A 23,363-nucleotide genomic window follows, 5' to 3' on the forward strand; every position below is an offset into this window, starting at 1 on the left:
TCTATTAAGCATAGCAGTGATTTTTTTTAAAGAAATAGTTTCTTTACCTTCTTTTCAGAGATATGGGAAACATAATTCTTTTAATTATTAGGAAAGCCCTGGAATTTAAATTTAATTTTCTAATTTAGTTTTAACTTTGTTTAGACATCTCTGTCGCCCCTGTCATAATCGTGAGAAAGCCAGAGGCCTTGGAAAATACATTTGCCAGAAATGCCATGCCATCATTGATGAACAACCTCTGATATTCAAGAATGACCCTTACCATCCAGATCATTTCAACTGTGCCAACTGCGGGTACTGTGTTGTTTTTTTCCTTTTTGTAATTGTACAAACAGTGGCAAGGGAAAAAAAGATACCATTTATCTGTATTTCTGTTATTCTAGCAAGCCAAATTGTTTTTTCTCCAGCTTTTAATTTGGGGGTAAAAAAATTTTTTAAGACTTACTTTTTTTATTTATTTCTCCCCACCCCTTCGATGTTATATACTTGCTATGTCTGTTCGTCTTCCTTCTTTCTTTAGGAGGCTCTGTGAGCCAAACCTGGGACCTCCAATGTGGGAGGGAGGCACCTAATCACTTGAGCCACTTCTGCTCCTTGCTTTGTTGGATCTCATGTTTTTCCTCCCTGTGTCTCTTGTTGCATCAGCTTGCCACTGTCTGTTGTCAGCTCACTGTCTTCTTTTGGAGGCACTGGGAACCTCTGCTCCCTGCTTTGTTTTGTCTTTCATTATGTTTTTCTTCTTGTGTCTCTGGTGGTGTCTTCTTTTTGCGTCAGACTGCCACACCTGCCTGTCATGCCAGCTTGCTCTCTTCTTTAGGAGGCACTGGGACCCAAAGCAGGGACCTCCCTTATAGTGGGCAGGTGCTCCATCACTTGAGCCACATCTGCTTCGCTAATTTAGAAAATTTTTAACCTAAAGAAAATAGTATCGGGAAGTGGGCATGGCTCAAGTGATTGGGCTTCCGCCTAACAATTGGGAGAACCCGGGTTCAATCCCTGGGGCCTCCTAGTAAAAAGTGCCTGCGTGGCAAGACAAGTGCCCATGCAAGTGAGTCACGCAGCAAGATGATGACGCAACAAAGGAGAGGCAAAGGGGAGAGTCAAGGCAAACCAGGAAATGAGGTGGCGCAAGTGACAGGGAACCTCTCTCCACATCAGATGTCCCCAGGATCAAATCCCAGTGAAGCCTAGAGGAGAAAAATGAGAAGACAAAAAGAGAAATAGATATAGAAGATCACACAGCAAATGGACATAGACAGCAAAAATAGCAGGGCAGGGGGAGGGGGAGGGCGAAAAAATTTAAAATATACCAAAAAAAGGGAAAGAATATCGTGAACACCAGTATACCTTTACCTAGATTCAGCAATTAACATTCTGTCCCATTCGGTTCTGTGCAGCACACTCTATCCCTCCATGGAGTATGTAAGTAGCCAGCAAGAAGCAGACATCATGACCCAGAGGATCTATCTCCTGAGAATAAGAATATTCTCCCGTAAAACCACACTACCTTAGGGAAGCGGACTTGGCCCAGTGGTTAGGGCGTCCGTCTACCACATGGGAGGTCCGCAGTTCAAGCCCCGGGCCTCCTTGACCCGTGTGGAGCTGGCCCATGCGCAGTGCTGATGCACGCAAGGAGTGTCCTGCCACACAGGGGTGTCCCCCACGTAGGGGAGCCCCATGTGCAAGGAGTGCACCCTGTCAGAAGAGCCACCCAGCACTGAAGAAAGTGCAGCCTGCCCAAGAATAGCACCACACACACGGAGAGCTGACGCAGCAAGATGAAGCAACAAAAGAAACAGATTCCAGGTGCCGCTGACAAGAATAGAAGCGGTTGCAAAAGAATACACAACGAATGGACACAGAGGGCAGACAACCCGGGGGGGGGGGGGGGGGGAGGAGGGGAGTGGGAAGGGAAGAGAAATAAATAAAAATAAATCTTAAAAAAAAAAAAAAACCACAGTACCTTAAGAAAATTACCAATAATTCAAATATCCAGTCAATATTAAATTTTCCCAATTATTCCAACAGCTATCCTGTCACTATGTTTATCAATACAGAATTCAATTTAAAAATCTTAATAAAAGGTCTTATCTCTGTACATGCATGATTTCTACATTTGTAATAATTAGGCTATCTTAAAATATCTTTACATTTGTTTTTTTTTATTTATATTGAGTGAAACTTTTCCTTCAAAAATTCATGATAGTGCCTTAGCACTGGCTTCCCACGTATGAGGTCCCAGGTTTAATTTCTGACCCCAGTTTCCTCAAAATAAAAAAACTAGATGAATGATGAGAATATGTTTTTCTGAATTTGCTATCCAGTATAAAAATATAATGGAAAAAGATATATTACTGTAGTTAATGTGAGTTTATGTGCAACATTATAGTAGGGAAAGGAGAGACAAGGTAGGCCAGAGATTACAAAATAGTTTCGTGATTTAAGTACAGCCATCTTATCTTGTTATTGAATTATGATTTTGTGCCTTATCTAGTTTTCTTTCCTCTCCTTCCTCTTGTCCATTTTTTAAATTAGTATCTCTCCTAGGTGATCATCTTTTTATTTTTGATAATTATTTAAAACGTGAAATTCAAACAAGTCTATATGCCTGATTCTCACTAAACATTTCAATGATATAGGAGACTAAAAATAATAGCTAACTTAAGCATTTGGAACTGGAAAGTTCTGGAAATTTTATTTGTTTATTTTATTAACCTGTAACTGTTCTTAACAGCCTGTAACAATTGAAACAGTATAAGTAAGTGGAACTAGGATCTTCCAACACTCATTTAATTTGGAAAGGAAGTATCACTTAATGTATCCTGAGGGATGTTACTAGTCTCCTGTAGGTTTTTTTAAAGAAGACAAATAGAACTAAAATATATGATACTACGGTAAGAAAATAACTATAACCACTGTGATGAGATGTATCTAACTTATTCTTGAATCTTATACTGATGTTTTGATAGAACTCTGAAACCATTGAAGCCTGTTAATTGAAGTTACTGTGATCACCTCTAATGAAAAAAGGTATCAGAGATTGTTAGGGATATCTTTAAAACCTTCTAAAATGTGTGTTAGCCAAACCAGTGGCCTATTTTTCTCTCTCCTACTATTATTATTCAACTGGGTGTCTTTCTCATGGACAGGAAGGAGCTGACTGCCGATGCCCGGGAGCTGAAAGGGGAACTCTACTGCTTGCCGTGCCATGATAAAATGGGTGTCCCCATCTGCGGTGCTTGTCGACGGCCCATTGAAGGGCGTGTGGTTAATGCCATGGGCAAGCAGTGGCATGTGGAGGTAAGTTTTAAATGGTGGATAACTAGTACTTTTGAATTTCCATGGTTCAGGGGTGCTAGCAATAATAGAGATTTTAAAGGTTAAACATGGGCATTTTAAAGGCAGTCAGTTTTGTAGAAAATTAAGAATATAGACCCTCCACTGCTTTTGTGAGCTCTCAGAAATGACGCGGGATGTATGCTTTTATTTTTAAATCCTTACTAAGGCCGGAAATGGCCTGGCCCATGCCCAGCAGCATCCCCTTCCTTAGAGATGCCACTAAGTAATCATTTCTTTCTAGAGTAGTCTATCAAAGACTCATACCTGAATTAAGACTGTACGAGTATTAGAGGGCTTATCTGTGGCTAAATGAAATGACTACCTCAAACTTTCATTTATCTTCTCTGAAGATATTTTAATTTTGGAGTTTTACCTTAGTAGATAAAAAAAGATACAGCAATTTAAAATGACCTATAACTACTGAATTCTACACATGAAAATGGTTAAAAGGGGGAAGTTTGTATTGCATATGTTACCACAATAAAATTTAAAAACAAAAAATGACCCTAGCAATTTTTTTCAGCATTTTGTTTGTGCCAAGTGTGAAAAGCCATTTCTTGGACATCGCCATTATGAGAGGAAGGGCCTGGCATATTGTGAAACCCACTATAACCAGGTATGGATTGCACTCACTGGATACTAGATGTACATTTGTGAATTTGAGTTTATCGATAATTTAGCTACTAGAAAATCTCTTGGAAAATCTAGATTGGTCTGTAGAAATTTGTTTTTAGCTTTTATTTGGAGACGTTTGAGACTCACAGAAAAGTTACAAAATAAAAGTACAAAGAATATCTATATACCCTTGACTCAGGTTCATTGTTTGCTTCATCATTTGCATGGGCTTGCTTGTGCTCCCTGTATATGTTAATACATATATATTTATATACATATATATACATATATACAAACACATGATTTTTTTCTGAAGCATTTGACAGTAAGTTAAATATAAGATAGTTTTTTTACTCTTAAATAGTTTAGTGTCTATTTCCCAAGAATATGGAAATCCTCTTACATACACAGTATACTTGTCAATATTGCTATAATACTTTAATCTATTGGTCATATTCCATTTCTGTCACTTGACCCAATAATATCATTGTAGCCCTTTTTTTTCCCCATTCCATTACTGGATCCAGTCCAGTGTTGTCATGTGTCTTTAGCCTCTTTTATTCTGGAACATTTCCAGAGCCTTTCTTTGTTTTTTACTACATTGATATTTTTGAATACAGATTCCTTCTCCATCCTCATTTTTTTAACAGACTGGTTGTCATTTCGGTTTTGTCTGGGCCTTCATGATTACATTGAGGTATGCATTCTAGGCTATAATGCATAACTGCATAGGGGATGTTGTATCCTGCTCAGAGTATCACATCTGGAGGCACATGATGTCCATCTGGCCCTCAGTGGTGATCACCCAGTCAGTTGTCATCTGATATCTCCACTGTATTATTACTATTCTTCTCCCCTTTCCTTGCAACTAATAAGCAACCTGTGGGCACTCATTTTAAGACCATGCAAATATCCTGGTCCTCATCAAAATTCCCCGTAGATTTAGCACCCCTTGGTGATTCTTGCCTGATTAGGTCTTTACTGTGATGATTACAAAATGATGATTTTCCACCTCCCTCTACACTTAGCTGACCTTCAGCATTCTACTGTAAGCAAGATTCCTCCCTTCTCCCACATTTATATGTTTATCTGTTCTTATTGGTATGGACTCACAAATTCATTATTGCATTTAATTATTTTGGTGCTGAAATTGTCCTCCAGAGATATTTTTTTTTCTTAAGGGATGAAAAGTAAATTGCTTTTGTTATGAGAAGTAAAAGCTAGCCAGTGAACTTTTACTAATTTTATCCTAGTAGTGATAAATTCTGGTTTTAGCCAGCTATTTGTTGTTAAGTGAGAGAAAGAACTGAAATTATATTACATTAGTATTCTAAAATTTAGTTCAAACACATCTTGAACTTTTACCACTTTTTTTTCTTTCATTTTTAGCTGTTTGGTGATGTTTGTTTCCATTGTAACCGTGTTATAGAAGGAGATGGTAAGTATCTGTATGGATTTTATATGACTTCATTTTGACACAAAAAGCACTTGGGTAATGTGAAATTGAAACAGTTTGACCACTGATATTTTTAATGTGGTAATTATCAGTTACTCTTTTCTCTTTTTTTGGCATATTTCCCAAACAACCTATAGTAGTGAGACTATTATCTTTTTTTTTGCCTGTTGAAACCATATGTTTAATATAAATCTCACCCCACAGTCCCATTGCCAAGAGGTAAATACAGATTCATATATAAATTTCATATATTTTCTTTCCAATTATTAATTGAATGAGCATATTTCCTTCCCCAAGAGTCTATACGCCAGTTTCTATCTTCAAGGCTTTGCAACAGAATTAGGAAGAAAAGAATACAAACATAATTTGGCTCTTAATTAAGTGCCAGGGTGCATCCCAACAGAGTATACAGTTACTTAGAAGATGAAATAGTAAGGCCAAGAGAAGTCAGAGCACCTTAAATGGGAGGTTATTCTGAGATGCACCTTGAAGTTGGGTAGTCTCAAGTATATAAGGAAATCCATTGCTGCAGTGCTGAACCTTTTTATCATTCATTAGTAAATTAAATCTCCTCATTCATTCACTTTAGCTCCCAACCATACATTGAGAACCAACCCATAGCCAACCAATCTGGTAAGAAACAAAGATAAATAAGGTGTTTATAGTCCAGTGGGTGAGGAAGACATCAATATTTGCAATTCAGTGTACTAAGTACAACTACAAGCACTGTGGAAGCACAGGGAAGAAGGATAAATTTCAGTCACCTTGCAGTTTCAGGTGAGTCATTACATCAGGGATTCTTAATCTAGGGTCTTAGGATAGAATTCAGGAAATTGTGAATTTGAATGAGGAAAAAATACACGTTTATTAAATTTAGCATTCCCTTCAATTATGAATATATAATATTTTAATAGTTGGATTTGTTATTCATTTATGATAACTTAAACTCATTTCCACATTGCAAGTTCAATCTAAGACTTTGACTCAAAATGCAGATTCTGTGTATGTTTCTTTCAAGTAATTATCATGGGTCTATCGGCATGGGTAGTAAAAAGAACTAGGCTGTGGACAGTAGGAATGTGGTTGAGATTACCATTTCAGACTGCTTTTCTTGTTGTGGAGTCTTATCTATTACCCAGAGCTACAAAATTATTACACTAGGACTTGTGGCACCTGTTCTTACAGGTGGTATCTTGGCAGATCTTGAACCTGTCTCTGTTTCAGTTCCCTGGAAAGAGTTCATTAATAACAGTTTAATATGCTAAGGTAGTTAGGAAGAATAACTTTTACCCCACAGAGACTAAAAACTGGCAGTTTTCTGTTGGCACTTTTAGTTCTTACCACCCTTGTGCTGTGGTGATTAGGCAGGGCTGATTGACTGGAATAGAAAGGAAGCAGCTGTGTTTGCTAACGGTCCCTAACACAATTCTGCCAGAAACTTCCTGGCAAAGTTTTAAGCATTCCTGCTTTCAGCATGCTTTATGGTTCTCAGCAGACATCACCTAACTCAGGAAATACTTTCTAAAACACAGCCCCTATGTATTTTGCAAAAGGATTAGTTCAGGAAGACAATCTTTAGTGCCTTTGAAAGTAAAACTTATTTAACTCTGCCCTTGGCAAGACAGTTGCCACATGAAAGAACATGTCAAAGGAAGCTATTTTGTTATTGTCAGCTTTGGAAGAAAGATTCCTATAGGCGAAAATGTTTAATGTCTGGATCTTAGAAAATGATTTAGCCAGTTCATATTTCTCTATCGAGTCAATGGCAGTAGGAACAAGAAATATAGCAGTGAGTACACTGGTGTGCAAACACTGTGCCAGAAAAGCAAATCTGAGCAACATAATGCATGTTAAACATACACTGGCATCATCCATAGAAATGAGGGGACATATGCTCTTTGTTTTAAAGACCTGGTACATACCATTTATATTCCTCACAAGAAACTCAAGGGAAAGGAAAAAAAATGTAACCACAAATAAAGGTTGAAAAAGGCAACAGTACCCTTCCCTAAATTGAAGATTATAGTCTGGGAGACATAAATTGTTTGTGTGTTAAGAATATGAAAAAATAGGGAGTGGATGTGGCTCAACTGTTAGAGCATCTGCCTACCATATAGGAGGTCCAGGGTTCAAACCCAGGGCCTCCTGGCCTCTGTAGCGAGCTGGCCCACGTGCAGTGATGCTGCACACAAGATTGCCATGCCACACAGGGGTGTCCTCTGCTAGGAGAGCCCCATGCGCAATGAATGTGCCCTGCAAAAAGAGAACCACCCCGCACAAAAAAAGTGCAGCCCACCCAGGAGTGGCACCGCACACACGGAGAGCTGACACAGCAAGATAACGCAACAAAAAAGAGACACAGATTCTTGGTGCTGCTGAGAATGCAGGGAGACACAGAAGAACGTACAGTGAATGGACACAGAGCAGACAATGGCGGGGGAGCGGGGAAGGGGAGAGAAATAAGTAAAAATAAATCATTAAAAAAAAGAATGTGAAAAAATAGCTTTAGACCACCATTAATAAAAGTGATTGATTCAATCAACATTAATTAATGGCTCTGAGTTTTTTAGTTTGGTGATTCTTTTGCTAGAAGACTTCTAGAGAACTCTTTTGAAGTGTTGTGGAAATACCTGTAGTTTTCTTTTGAAGCAGAAAATTTAAATTCCCCCTACCTCTCATACCAGCCAATGTATTTGTATGTGACAAATCTCTTTCCTCTTTCTCTAGTGGTTTCAGCTCTTAATAAAGCCTGGTGCGTGAACTGTTTTGCCTGTTCTACCTGCAACACTAAATTAACACTCAAGTAAGTCCTATAGTTGGGTTCATTGTGAATCCTAAGACTGAAAGCTTTGGGGTAACATTTTAAGAAAATGTTCTTAGGAATTTACAAAAAGAGAATTACTTGATTCCCTGTTTCTTCTTTCTGTTCAGGCCTTCTGAAAGTAAAGTTTCTTCCTTTAATTGTTCCCTGTTCTTTCCTCTATTTCTTCTTCATCCTGCTCAAAGGGATAAGTTTGTTGAAATTGATCTAAAACCAGTCTGCAAACACTGTTATGAGAAAATGCCAGAAGAATTTAAGAGGAGACTTGCCAAACGGGAGAGAGAAGCAAAGGATAAGGACAAGCAGAAAAAGAAAAAACCAGTCTGTTTGTAAACTTTTCTATCCCTCTGTCATCATTTTCACTCCTTTCTTCTTTGGTTAGTCATTTGGAATATGCTTCTGTTCTGTTTCTCTATCTCCCCCACCTCCTTTTTGTTTTGTTGAGTGGGGAGGGCATGTGTTTGACAGCTACAGCTGTCAGTTTGAAATACAAGAATTTGTCATGAATAGAGTTGGTTCTTTTGCATAAATATTAAAACTATAAAGCTTAAGTAAGTAAGGGCCTCACTTATATCTGCTTGTGTTTCACATATTTCTCTTAATCTATAAAGTTCCTCCTTATTTTTCCAGTCACAATATAGTACACATATTTTTTTAATGGCTTCAAGGGAAAGAATTTAGATCTGTTGATAGATGATGGGAAAAGTTTTATAGTATTTTTAAGTGATAAATGGAGCTTTAAAAATCCTAGTCTTTGGCTTCTTTGCCTAAAATAATTTCATTGATAAATTCTATCATTTGATATTTTTAAAAAACACATGTGGGGTGCGGATGTAGCTCAAGCGGTTGGGCGCCTGCTTCCCACATAGGAGGTCCTGGGTTCAATCCCCAGTACTGCCAAAAACAAAACAAACGAAAAAAATCAACTCAGGGGAACTAATGTAGCTCAGTGGTTGAATGCCGGCTTCCCACATACGAGGTCCCAGGTTTAATCTCTGGCCCCACTACCTTAAAAAAGAACAAAGAAAAAAAAATGTGTTCTAAGTTAGCTATTAAATTAAATCTCTCTCAGCTTGTTTCACATCTAAGCAAAGATCACCTAATGATCTACAGTATTTACAAATCTACAATATTTGGTGTATGTATATGTGCTTTCATAAACTGCCCGTATGCTACTGTGTTTTAAATTCATATCCTTGATGTCTTCAAACTCTGTTATTCCTGATTTTTATGGAAAGTATTTCAGTCTTTGAATTTCTTTTGAATTCTAGCATGATTTTCTCATTTTCCTTCCATAGTTTCCATTGTTTTCTAAGCTCTAAAAAACATTTTATTGTTACATTTTTCATGTTTCATTCTCTGAAGAGGAACTAAAATTCAAATATAACATTAAAACTATGGAAAGCTTGCTAAGCAATCTCTCTGAAAGCAGTGGTAGTTTATTTCTTTAGAAGAAAAAAAGACAATATTAAGAACTTTTGTTCTAAGAAGACTTGGGAAAAATATTTAATTCGGTAGTACTATTTAAATCAAACCCCCCCTTTGAAGCATTTGATATGCCAATTAAAATGTAACATCATTTGATTAACTACCGGATGAAAAACACCTGGAAAATAATTCCCATCGTGTTGCTTTAAAATAAAAAGAGTGGTCATTTTAAATGTGTGATTAAAAATTAACTTTATTAACATTGTTCTATTAAAATTATTTTGAAGCCTATAGTATTCTAATTTAATATACTTTTAAAATTTTGTAATAGTATAAAACTCTTATACTCCAGACCTGTCTTAAAAATAAATTGATAATGTGTCTTGCTCTTGCTTTTAAAAAGAAGAGTTAGGTTCTTTACACAGCTACCATTTTCAAAGTAACCATGAATGATTTGGTTACATTTGTGTTGTTGTCATTGTTGTTGTTTTTTAGATGGTACCAGAGATTGAATCCGGGACTTTGGAAAGGAGGTGCTCAACCACTGAGCTACACCCACTCCACCATTTGTATTTTCTAAGAGTGATTAAAAATGTTTCCATTATCACTCCTCTCAGCCTTTTTGTCAGACAACCAACCCAAATCATTACACATTTTGACTTAAGATACACATTTTGTTGTTGGTGGGAGGCAAACCATTTTGTACCAAGAAAGATGAAACCACAAAGCTACCTAATTTAAAATACTACTTTAATATCATTTTGCCTCTAATTAAAAGAGGATCATTCTTATTACAAAAATACAATTCTTTGCTCAAGTAATTCTTTAAGGTATTCTCATGTTACTTTAAAATATGATTAACTTTGCATACCTTAACCATGTTTACATTAGATTTCCTGTATACTTAGCACTAAGTGAAATGTAGATACATTTTATATTACACAGATTTATAAATTTAAAAGGACTATTTTTTCAAATATTGTGCATTTATGACAAGAATTGATGTTAGAATTATAGTTCTTTACTGACATGACTACATATGTCATCATATAGTGTCTTCATCTATTTTGGTAAAACTTTTAATTTTCATATGTCTATATTAAATATATTTTTATTAATTTCTTTTATTATCTTTAGGAATAAATTTGTGGAGTTTGACATGAAGCCAGTCTGTAAGAAGTGCTATGAGAAATTTCCACTGGAGCTGAAGAAAAGACTGAAGAAACTAGCTGAGACCTTAGGGAGGAAATGATTTGTCTTATTTTTTTCTCTTCTATGCAAAGATAAGAAGTTGCCAAAGTTACTTGACTTGATCCACCTTTATTTAAAGCTTTATCTCAAAACCACTCAGAATGAAGGGGACCTACATGAATGGTTTTTCTTCATCACCTTTTTCTCATTAAAAAGGAAAAAAATTGTGTCATATTTAAAACACAGTTGAAATCAAGATTTGCCTTTGTTAACCCACATCAATTTATTGACATGAAGACTATGCTTGATAGCAAAAATCATATAGTTATATGTTAAATTTTAAATAAGACCCAAAAATTAAATTTAACTTTTTAACATGAAAGTAAGGAGTCAGCTTTTATAAGGCTCATTTAAAAGAAAAAAAAACCCAACAATATAAACATTTGTATCCAAAGGAAAATTACATCCAGCTGCTGTTGGAGGCAGATATGGGGGGGAAATAACCCCCTAAGAAAAACAAAGCTCACAAATCTTGGTATGTTTATTAAATTTAATGGTTGCAAAATGGATATATACATTACTAAGACAAGAAACTAGTGGATTCAGAACTACTTGATTTTGTCATATTTTTTGTTAAATGCAATAATTATTACTCTCAATTTTATATTTTGCTTTTGTGAATTCTTTTCTTTATACAAATACTTAACACCTTAGTTATAGCTAGCTAAAAGTATGCCTTATTAAATTTTGTGCAAAAATTGTATACCAGGTATTTGAAAATATAGAATACTTACAATATTGGACAAATGAAGTATTTTTAAATGTATTACAGCAAATACTCTTCTAAGCTTAATGTAAAAGATGTAGTCTTAGAATAGGACGTGAAGTTAAATTTTATGTAGCTTGAATGTATCACTTTTTTAAAAAGTAAATATATGTATTGGACATATTGCCTTTATAACCATGCTAATATCTATGCTTTCAACATAATCAAATATGCCTTGCCTTAGAAAATCTCATACTTTAATCAGGAATTCTAGCTCTTTGGTACAATACCAACTAAAAATAAGTGCATTGATTGACCGTTGTAAACCCAAATTCATGTATAGCACCTGTGATATTTTTTAAAAATTTTCCCTCTGATTTTTGGAGAAACCCATTAAAATTAATGTGTCATTATTAGAGAATGATGTTGATATGTGTTTCAGGTTTTCCACTTCAAATCTCATATTTAAATAATTTTATTTACTATAAATAGGTATAAATGACATTTTTAAATTGGAAGAGGGTTATTAAAGTCAATTTTAGGTCAAAAGTAGTGAGTTATTCTACTTTATATTACCCTATAGTTTCTGGACCATTCTTCCTGGATAAGCTTGTTAGACAAAGTAAGCTTTGTGAACATTTTAAAAGTGTTACTGCTGCTATGTTATTTAGAAAGAAAGTTACCAAGGTGGGGGAAAATATTGGTCTTTCCAAAAATTGCTGAAATATTGTTTTATCATTAAAAAAGAAAACTCAGGATGCTACCATTCTGCCATTAAAATATTTGTATGCATGCATTTTCTAAAAATCTTGTGCATGCAGTTTACAGAATAAACTGTTTATCTTTTCAAATATATAACCACTTTATATTTTAGTGTTCTTTTAGAGTTAAAAAATTATCATAAATGAAAATTATCAATATGTAGTTTGACTGCATATGCTCAATAGTTTGAAAGTCTTTATATTTGACAATAAGAATCAAAATCCCTTCAGTGTGCCTTTATCAGTTAATAAATGACCAGCAATGAGAACTTTTAAAGTATTTATTAAATATTATACTATCAATATAGGCAAAATAAGGCAGGGTTTGAAGTATAGGTTCTTGATACTAAATTCTTATATACCCCCACACCAGAAATAAGGAGCATAAAGGCAAGCCTTTATCTATATACTCTTTTTTTTTTCCAAAGGAAGCACCAGGGATTGAACCTGGGACCTTGTATGTGGGAAGCAGGTGCTTAACCACCGAGCTACACCCGCTCCCCACATATATACTCTTAATCATTTTGAAGATGCATGGACTGCACTCAGCTGCTTTGCTTACATATATAGCCAGACATCTCCTGTAGCCAGAAGACCCACTGCTATCTTGGCTCAGTCCTTTCTTAAAATATGAATTAATATAATTTGAAAGTCTTGTTAGACCCCTTACATTAAGGTAGTTACGTGTGGGAAAGGAGGAAGAAGTTGTAGTGGAACAGAAAAAAAACTTGCTTCTTTTCATAGTGTTTTTTATGGCGCTTGCCCTGACTGCTGAAAAACTCAAGCCAGTAAGCATCTCATTGTTTGAAGCTCTACAAGGCAATATGAAATAATTTCCTTGTTCTGAACTAATTTCCAAGTGCTCTTTTTCAAAGCAAGCCTAATATAATGGGAGAAAATGTCTGGGTAAAAGTAAAACATTCTTTGGATCATGTTTCAAGCCTTATTACACTGCACCTAAAATAACAGGTTATCTTGCCTTACCTATTTGCCCAAATAGCCATTTCTAAGTTAAGGAAATTTTGAGGTAGGCTTACAGCATTCTCACTGTATTCATTGTATTTAATTTTAGATTGTAAGCTCAATGGCAGGGACACTATAACAATAATTAGATTTTTACACAACCACCATTGCATTATACTCTTGGTGCTTAATAAATGTTCATACTTATTAACAATCACCTGCTGTGCATTATTTAATTTGAATGGCTCTGAAACACAGAACTATGAGAATATAGGCTCTAACTTTATAAGAAAGCAATTTAAAACTTTATGTAGATTTTTTCCTCCTGGAACACAATTTATGTAGAACTATATCTGAATCTTTGTAAAAATATTTAAACATTCTTCTTATATATACAGTTCACAAGGCAATTCCTTGTAAACAGATATTATTTTATTCAATCCTTACAACTATATGGGTTACTTACAATTCCTCCCACTTTACAGAAGTAAAGTGACAATAGTTCCTTCAAGATTGCTTGACTTAAAAGAGACATATTCAGGATTCGAATCCAAGTTCCTGTGATTCCAAATTTTTAACTGTTATACTGCACCATGATGTCTGCACTGTTACTGTGTATGTGTGTGTGTACATGTACACATATAGGGAAATTCAAGTATTCATAAACATAAATAGATTTCACTGCATGAATGAAAGAAAATGATCTGATTACTATGGATAAGCCACATTTTAGAACCATCCCACTATTCAGGGTAAATCTGATACTTTCTCAATTCTTAGCAAAGAAGATACATATCTTAATAATTGGTGTTTGGTTTTGGGTTTTTTTTTAAGGTTTATTTCTCCCCCCTCCCTCCATTGTCTGCATCTGTGTCCATTCTGTGTCTGCTTGTATTCTCATTGGGCAGCCCTGGGAACTGATCCTGGGACCTTCCGGAGTGGGAGAGAGGCAATCATTCTCTTGCGCCACCTCAGCTCCCTGCCCTGCTGCATCTCTCATCGTCTCTCCTCTGTGTCTCTTTTTGTTGGGTCATCTTGCTGCATTAGCTCTCCGTGTGGGGCAGCACTCCTGAGCGGGGCAGCACGCCACATGGGCCAGTTCACCACACAGGCCAGCTTGCCTTCCCCAGGAGGCCCTGGATATCAAACCCTGCACCTCCTATATGGTAGATGGGAGCCCAATTGCTTGAGCCACATCTGCTTCCCAATAATTTTGAATACAAAATTCTTTTAGCAAACCCTGAATTCACTGTGTGCAGTGTGTTGGGAAGATGCTCGTTGCTATTGCTCCCTAAAGTTGTGTTTCTTTTCCGTTGCTCAGTCCTTTCCTGGCTCTTCAGTATATTTACATGTACAGATTCCTGGGTTTCTCTCTGATTTAAGTCTTGCACTTTTCCTTTCCTTAGAAGATGCAGAGCTTTGGTTTTCTTCCATCCAAGGAGAGACAACATAATATGGGAGGTAACTGTAATGGGGCAAGCACAGGGTTCTAAAGCAGGACCCCCAGGTTAGGGGAAAGGAGTGTCAGGGAAGTTTTTCTAGAAGAACTGGATCTTCAAAGATGAACCAAAGTTAGCTAGGCAAAGGAATGGTCATTCCATTTCCTACTTCTCCATTTCTAAATTTCCCTTATTGGCACCATCATCTATCAAGGCTTCCAAGCTATTAACAAATTGACTTCTTTCCTTCCTCTGCCCCCCACGTTCATATACTCCAAAATTCATTATTTCAACATTGGAAAGTTTTCAGAAACCTTCCTTTTCCTCCTCCTGATTTGCACCTCCCTGCCTCCTTGCTATTCATATTGTAGTCTGACTTCAAACAACCATCAATCTACTCTCCCTTGCTTCTTAACCTCTGGCTTGCCAAAAATAAAAGGATAAAGTCCCATCTCTTTCCTAATCTCTATCCTATGGCATTCAAGGACCTTCACAGTCAGGTCCCAACCTATCGTTAAGTCAGTCGCTTTCCAGGGGCCAGTGCCTGTACCACACTATCTTTCCCACATCCTGACTGGCTCTCTTAAAATAAATACACCTCTCTCACTTTTAAGACTGAGCTCGAATTTCACCCCCTTTGCAAAGTTTTTCCTGAGTTAAACGTAACCAGTCACTCTCTTCTTTGCTCCTAGTTCTTACCTCTGTTTTAGTGGTTATTACATGCATTTTAATTGTTAGCTTTCCTTCCCACTGAAATGTTGGCTCTGCTGTGTTTTTATTTTTTGATTCCTCCATTCCAGTCACAGTATCTGTACCCAGTGGGTGCTCAGTGGATAATGAATGAATGAGACAATAATTGGGCAATGCACATTATAGCTTTACCAATTTTAAGTATTCTAATAAGTTATTAGAAGTTTAAGGGAAGCAGATATGGCTCAAGTACTGGAGCTCCCGCCCACCAGTTCCATTCCTAGTACCTAAAGATGACAGTGAGCTGGCGCAATGGGCAGATGCAGCAAGCTGACACAACGAGACGATGCAATAAGAGACATAACAAAGCAGGGAGCAGAGGTTCCTGGTGCCTCCTAAAGAAGACAGTGGGCTGGAACAATAGGCAGGTGCAACAAGTTGATGCAACAAGAGACACAAGAAGAAAAACTTACAGTAAGAGACAACAAAAGCAGGGAATGGAGGTAGCTCAAGTGATTAGGCAGCTCCCTCTTACATCAGAGGTCCCGGGTTCAGTTCCTGGTGCCTCCTAAAGAAACAAGACAAACAGACACAGCACGTGCAAAACAATGAGGGAGTGAGGAGAAATAAATTAAAAATTCTTAAAAAAAAAAAGTTTTAAAGTCAGAAACCAAACCAATACAAAGGCCACAATCAGGGTTTCCTTTCTAAAACACAATGTTATCCTTTGCTGCTTGAAACATCTACTGTGGGAAATGGTTATAATAAATGTTAAAAGCAGGATCCAAAATCCAATACAGTATCAAAAATCCTACACAGGATCATTATAAATATGTACAAAAGGTATAAAAGAAGATGGTGTAAATACAGCAAAGTGTTATGAAAATGGTTTTAAAAGTTGTTTGGAGTTTTTCTGAGGGGGAGAGGGACTTTATACAGATAGTGTTTACCAGTTTGCTAAAATAAATGTTAAACTAGAATAATGGGAAAGGCCACCTTTATGTTTTTACTGTATTTTGTTATGGGTTAAACATGTACCCTACAACATTGTTGACAGCAATTTTTTCCATAGATGGAGAATAGGTGAGCTAAAAGCAACTCCTATCTAAATTATCATATATTCTGAATTAGTAGAGCTGACAGTTTAAGCTTTATTCCTAGTGTGCTCCAAATATTGTTTTGTGATCTCCCTAAATCCATGCTGAGAGACATACCATATACCTACCCCCCCCCCCCCCAAGAAAAAAATCTAGGAAGCAGCCAGCAAAAACAACATATTACTTTTTTGGGAGGCAGTTTTTAAAAATACACTTTCTACAACATAAACTTCACAATTTTAAATTGTATAATTCAGTAGTTTTTAATACATTCACAATATGCAACTTCTCCATGATCTAATTCCAGAACATTTCTATCAACAGTAAGAAAACAAACCTGATTTTAAAATGTGCAACAACTAAAACACTCAGGTCACCAAAAAGGGTATATGAATGGGAAATATGCACAGGAAAAGATGTTCAACCTATTAAGGACTAAAATGAAACCATGATGAGATCCATTACACACCTTTAAGAATGATTAAATTAAAAAAAAATACTGAGATATCAACATAATTACATAAAACATCCCTTGTAAAAGTCTCACTTCAGAATAAGCTAATAAAAATCACAAATTCCACTTGCTTGACACTCTGGCGGGTATTAGAGACTGGAGAAAGACTCCACAAATGCTGAAGCAAAGTAAAAGAAAAGTAACTTCAAAGATCAGGTAGGATTTTCTTCCTGGACATGCCAGGCCGGACCCCTCCTCGTCACTCAGTCCCTGCAGCTTGGGAGTCGCACGGAGGCAGCACGGCCTAGGTCCTTCTTGCTGTGGTTGCAGACTAGAGAGCCAATCACAGCAATGAGTTAAACTCTCATGCATATCCAGGTATGGGGACCCAAGTCCGCAGAGACACAAAGAGCTGAGGAGTACTGTTTTCCCCAGGGGGGAGGCAGACCACAGCAGAACTGTTGGCAAGAGGGGCGTACACTCAATTTCTGTTGGCTAGACCATCTAAATGCAAAATGGGCTTTTCTGGATTGACCCACGGTATTAGACAGCCAAAGGGGTGCTGATGCAAAATACCAGAAATCTTTTGGCTTTTATAAAGGGTATTTATTTGTGGTAAAAACTTACAGGTACAAGGCTTTAAAGAGTCCAACTCAAGGTTACTTCCTTACCAAACTCCACTGCCATGTATTGAAGATGGCAGGTGACGTCTGCAAGGGTTCAGCCTTCCTCTCCCTCTTAAGGCTCCATGGGTCCAGCTTCTTCTGACCTCAGCTGTAGGCTGGCATAAGGCTCATCTCTCTTTCCAGGACTTGTTTCTTGCCAGGCTCAGCAGCTCTGGTCTCTTCACGATATCAGCTGTAAACTCTCAGGTAAATGGCTCATCTCTCTTCCTGAGGCTTCTGCCGTGTCTATGGAGCTCTCCTCATGTATCTGCTTCCACCTCCTTGATTGAGTGTCCATTTATATAGCCCACTGAGGGGGCAAGGACTCTATTCTGAGTAGCCCTAATCTTGATTTAATCAAGATAAATGTAAAACCTTTGAATTTAATAAAATCAAAGGGCATCACACCCACAGGAACAGATCAGTTTATAGACATAATCTATATCTCTTTTTGGAATTCATAAATAATACCAAACTGCTATGCCCGCCTTTCTTGATTGACCCCATTGGGTCCCTGGGGTGGGATACCCTAATGGGGAAAAGCTGGAGGCAGAAAAGTCTCACAGGAATTTAAGAAAAAAGAAAAGGGGTGGAGGGAGACTGAACTACTGTAAGATAGGACAGATCCCAGAACTGAAAAGTGTAAGGAAAAGGGGACACTGAGTGAGGGAGAGAATTTAAACAAATCATAGGAATTGAGGAGAAAATTCTGCACAAAAACAGAACAGATTAAGATTCCCAGAGAAGGAACAGAGGAAAGGAGGCTTTCTTCTGGAGGTGAAACAATTACACAAAAAGTGCAACCTTAAAAATTGTACCACAAATCAGGGCAAGAATCAGATGAAGAAGAGCTGAGAAAACCTGAACAGTTAAACATGGGCTATCCTACAATTCCAGAATAAGTCCAACCTACTGTCAAAGAACAGTCTTAACACAAAGCCAATCAACAATAAAACTCTAGACAAGAGGGAAAAACTGATCTTCAGGGTTAACTCATCAAGATAAAAAGATGCCCAGAAATCAGCAGAACATTACAAGACGTACTAAGAAACAGGAAGATATGGTTCAGTCAAGGGAATAAATTAAAACTTCAGAGGGGACACAGAATTTGGAACTAATCAGAGAAGTTCAAACAAATATCCTAAATAAATTCAAGGAGATGAAAAAAAAAATTGGAAAACAGATGTAGCTCAAGAAAATGAGCTCCTGCCTACCACATGGGAGGTTCCTGGTTTGATTCCTGGTGCTTCCTAAAGAAGACAGCAAGCTGGCATGACAGGTGTGGCGAGCTGATTGCAACAAGATGATGCAACAGGAGACATGGGGAGGAAAAACATGAGAGACAAAACAAAACAGGAAGTGGAGGTGGCTCAAGTGATTAGGGATCTCCCTCCCACATCGGAGGTCCCAGGTTTGGCTCCCAGAGCCTCCCAAAGAAACTCGGAAGATGAACAGACAGAGCAAGTGCAAAACATCAAAGGGGTGGAGAGAAATAAATGAAATCTTAAAACATGGACATTGAAGTAAAGAATATTAAGAAGACAATGTGTGGGCATAAAGAATTTGAAAATTTAAAAAGAAACAAAACAAAAATTATGGGGATGAAAGCCACAATAATGGAAATTGAAAATACACTAGAGGCATACAACAGCAGATTTGAGCAGGGAGAAGAGTCAGTACATTAGAAGACAGAACCAAAATTATACCGTCAAAAGAATAGAGAATAGAATAGAAAAAATTGGGGAGTATCTCAGGGATTTGAGTCCCAACATGAAGTGCACAAACATATGTATCATAGGTATCCCAGGAGAAGAGAAGGAAAAGACAGAAAGAAAATTTGAAGAATAATGGCTGAAAATTTCCCGCCTCTTATGAAAAATACAAATTTACATGTCCAATAAGAGCAATGTACAATAAACTAAATAAATCCTGTTTATTTTCTTTCCAATTTTAAATAGCTTTATATAAGACATTCCATTTTCTACTTAAAATACAGTGCTTAAAAAAAAGTGCAATGTTGTTATGTCCTTTCCCTGTGCACATATTCCATAGTCAAGTATTGAGAATGCCTAAGAATTTTGTATAGCAGCTAAACTTTAAATTGCCCCAGAATGTGCTAAAAATTTGGGTCCTTCAATTTTTTACTAATGCTAAGGTATGTATGCTGATTGATTTAATCAATGTCTTCAACGGTGGGTCCACCACCAAGGAAATCCCCAGGCATTCCCTGTGGCATACCTCCTGCCCTCTGGGACAGCTTGATAATGCTGGGGATGCATAGTTGGTCTCCAGCTCTTTCTACTGATGTTCTGATTTTCATCAAACCAGTTGATTTCATTTGTCAAGAATCTTCTGTTTGTCCCCATCAATGATCTTTCCTTGTAGTTTGTCATCTTCAGCTATTGCTTTTATGTTAAATGCATATGATTCAAGTGATTTCTTTAAGATTATACCTTATCCCTCTGCTTCTCATTTTCAACACACATACTAGTCAGAATGTCAAATACCAAAAATAAGGAGAGAATTCTGAAAGCAGTAAGAGAAAGGTGATTCATCACATACAAGGGGTCTTCAATAACACTAACAGCTCTATTATTAGCTTCCCCTCTCTATTTTTATTTCTCATTAGAAATAGAGAGAAGGCAGTAGTATGATATATTTAAGGTACTGAAAGAGAATAACTGCCAGCCAAAAATTCTTTATCCAGCAAAACTGTCCTTCAAAAATGAGGGAGAGCTTAAAGTCATAGATGAACAGAAACTGAGAGAATTAGCCAAGAAAAGACCTGCCACACAAGAATTTAAAAGGAAGTTATATAGGTTGAAAGGAAAAGATGGGAAAGAGTGGCTTGGAGTAGTATGAAGAAATGAGGACAATCAGTAAGTGTAATCTAGAAGGTAAATGCAAAACCCAATAGTACTGTATCCTCAATATATAACACTACTCCTTAATTCCTAGAAGAGTCAGAATATAATTGAACAAGAAAATGCATATTTCCTGATAATGGACATGCAAAATACAAAGTGGTAAAGTGGGAGAAAAGCAACATAATGAGGGGAAAACAAATAGATAAGGGAGCAGAGAACATGTATGTCACTGAAGCTAAGTTGGTATTTTTTCAAATTACTAGGATATAGCTATAGGTAATGTAATAAAAAAAACCCAGGGTAACTACAAATAAAATATTAAAAATACATATACAGAAATGATAAAGACAGATATACCACGAAAGGTCAACTACGCAGAATAGGAGGCTGCAGTAAAGGAAGAGACAAAAAATATATGATGTATAAAAACCAAAGGATGAACTTACTGAAGTATGTACTGCCTTTACAGAAATGACACTGAATGTTAATGGATTAAGCTCCCCAATCAAATGACACAGATTGGCAAGCTGGATAAATAAGCATGATCCAGTTATATATTGTTTATAAGAGACTCACCACCCCCCTCCTGTCCTATCAGGGGGTAGGGATGGAGCCACAGTTGCCCAATCATCTAGTCTATGTGGGCTGAAAGCACCTGCAGTTGCCTGGTGGGGCAGGTGCAGTGTTGGAGATTTGGACCCGAAGGGTATCGGGAATGAAAGAAAGAGAAAAGGGAGAAGGAAACAAAGAGAAAGAAAGAGGGAAAAAGAAAGAACGAATGAGAGAGCTGGGATCAGGGGGTCTGTGAGTACAGACTCCTCAGACAACTTTATTGTTTACAAGGGGTTCTCTATATACCCCAGTGTACGTGACAATAAGCAGGAACACATAGCCTATGTGCCAATAAGCAGGAACATGTAGCCTATGTGACATCAAGCAGCATCACCGATAGTCTAACGAATTTTTAAAAATCTTATCTCAAGGTACAAAGTCTAAGTGTTCTATTCACTACAAAAGGTATGTGCTCATCTTTTTGTTCAGCCTTTAACAGCTTCATCCCATTTGCCAGGAACTCTTAATTACCGCATTCCTTAGGTTGCAAGCGTAGCCATGGAGACAGCACTAGCATGGAGACAGCATGTCTCTCCTTGTGAGGCCACTGTGCCTCAGTTTCCAATAGTGCAGTTTCCCCCAGCTTCCTCCTTGTTAGAGGTGGGACTGGAGCCTAGAATAGGGCAGCAATCTAACCTAGGTGGAAAGAAGCCAGTCCCTACCATCACTGTGATTTTCTATCAGCCTTGCTTCTCCTAGTGACTAGGTCAGAGTAAAAATGGAGGCTACCAGCCTCTTTTTGTCTTGGGCATGTTCAAACTTTAGCTTTTCTTAGTATTAGATTTTAGCCAGCCATATTTACTAATCAGCAGCTGAAGTTGGTACCTGACCTTCTCTTCCATCATTTTTGGGAAATGTAACTTCTCACTTCAGTAGGGAATAGCTCCCAAGGTGTCTTGCACTGCCAGCAGGGGATGGGCACCAGCCTCTGTGGCATGGAGTGCTTTACACATGAATGTTCACTGCAGACTGACAGTCACCTCCTTCCATTCTTCTGAGGATGTTGCAAGATGCTCTTCTAGTCTCCTGCCACCTTCCCCCCGCCCCCCCCCCCCCACTCCAGCAGGTGCTTTAGATAGCTCTGGGTGATTACTAACTGTAATAAGATGGGCCGCCATTTTGTCCCTTCAAAGTCTGGAGTGCTCTTTTTATGAAAAATTGTATCCTTTTTTGACTCTTATAACAGCTTTGACCTAAAACGTATTTTGTCAAATATTAGTAGAGCTGCCATTGCTCTTTTTTTTGGTTACTATTTGCATGGAATATCTTTTTCTATCCTTTAACTTTCAACCTATTTGTGTCTTTGTATCTTGTTCAATTATATTCTGACTCTTCTAGGAATTAAGGAGTACAAATAACACTGCTGATTCGTAAATACGATTGTGGCTGAAAGGGGTAGTCTGTGGACATAATGTCAATTGAAAGGAAACTAGGGAAAGCGTAACAGTGATTTTGGTGGTAGATGAAGATTGTGGTTAATAGTATAAATATAAGAATGCTCTTCCTTTACAAAGTGCTAAGAATATGGTGATGCAAGGGAAAACTACTTTTTTGTTGCAACTAATATAATCTACCAATGATAGTTAACAGTAACGTTGTAATTATATAATTGTTTTTTCTCCCCGGCTCACACTAGTCTACATTGTTTCACATCATCTTTATTTTTCACATAGGATATCCGAAGAGACTGTCAAAAATTGCCAATGCCGACTATATTTCAAGTTGTCACAGCGGGGTATTGGGAAAAGTTTTCAACTAGCAATAATTGTGCCTCGGATGTACCTCATTGGCTATGGTTAATGTAATATTTTGCAGCAATGGCAAGAAGATATTATTTAAATACTAAGGGACAGAAATAGGAAGGTATAAGGGGGTATGGGACTTTTCCTTTTTGGAGTAATGAAAAATCCTCTAAAATTGACTGCGGTGATGATAGATAGCACAATGCTGTAATGAAAATGACAGCCACTGAGTTCACACTTTGAATGGATTGTACAAAGCATGGGACTGTATAATATAGGAAGTCTCAGTGGTGGATGATGGACTGTGGTTAACAGGACAAATATTAGAACGTTTTCTCATGAACGATAATATATAATACTAATATAGGGTGCTAATAATTGTGTAGATTGGGGGAAATACACCAAATGTAAATTATATGTTACAGTTAGTAATATTTTGACAATACTCTTTCATAAT

At 37.2% G+C, this 23,363-nt stretch overlaps 1 protein-coding gene and 1 non-coding gene across 14 annotated transcripts in view; one reads left to right on the forward strand and one right to left on the reverse strand.

Annotated features, from left to right (window-relative positions):
• The window catches only part of LIMS1 (LIM zinc finger domain containing 1), a 157,168-nt gene extending 143,611 nt beyond the window's left edge, over positions 1-13,557 (forward strand). For 7 of the 13 annotated variants that reach the window (XM_058278311.2, XM_071208750.1, XM_071208751.1 and 4 more), the window contains exons 5-10: positions 145-294; positions 3,150-3,300; positions 3,863-3,955; positions 5,344-5,392; positions 8,138-8,213; positions 10,797-13,557. In XM_058278311.2, coding sequence (XP_058134294.1) covers positions 145-294; positions 3,150-3,300; positions 3,863-3,955; positions 5,344-5,392; positions 8,138-8,213; positions 10,797-10,911 — 634 coding nt within the window. In that variant the 3' untranslated portion in view covers positions 10,912-13,557. Of the gene's footprint in view, positions 1-144; positions 295-3,149; positions 3,301-3,862; positions 3,956-5,343; positions 5,393-8,137; positions 8,214-8,416; positions 8,609-10,796 lie in introns of all 13 variants that reach the window. The other 6 variants (XM_058278310.2, XM_071208749.1, XM_071208748.1 and 3 more) reach the window with 1 other exon arrangement.
• A 9,282-nt stretch (positions 13,558-22,839) lies between these two features.
• LOC111760101 (U4 spliceosomal RNA) lies at positions 22,840-22,973 on the reverse strand. The gene has a single exon (XR_002793895.3). It is a non-coding gene; the product is annotated as a U4 spliceosomal RNA (small nuclear RNA).
• Positions 22,974-23,363: the final 390 nt, after the last annotated feature.

This window comes from Dasypus novemcinctus, chromosome 17 (assembly GCF_030445035.2).
Source record: "Dasypus novemcinctus isolate mDasNov1 chromosome 17, mDasNov1.1.hap2, whole genome shotgun sequence".
NCBI classification, from domain to species: Eukaryota; Metazoa; Chordata; class Mammalia; order Cingulata; family Dasypodidae; genus Dasypus; species Dasypus novemcinctus.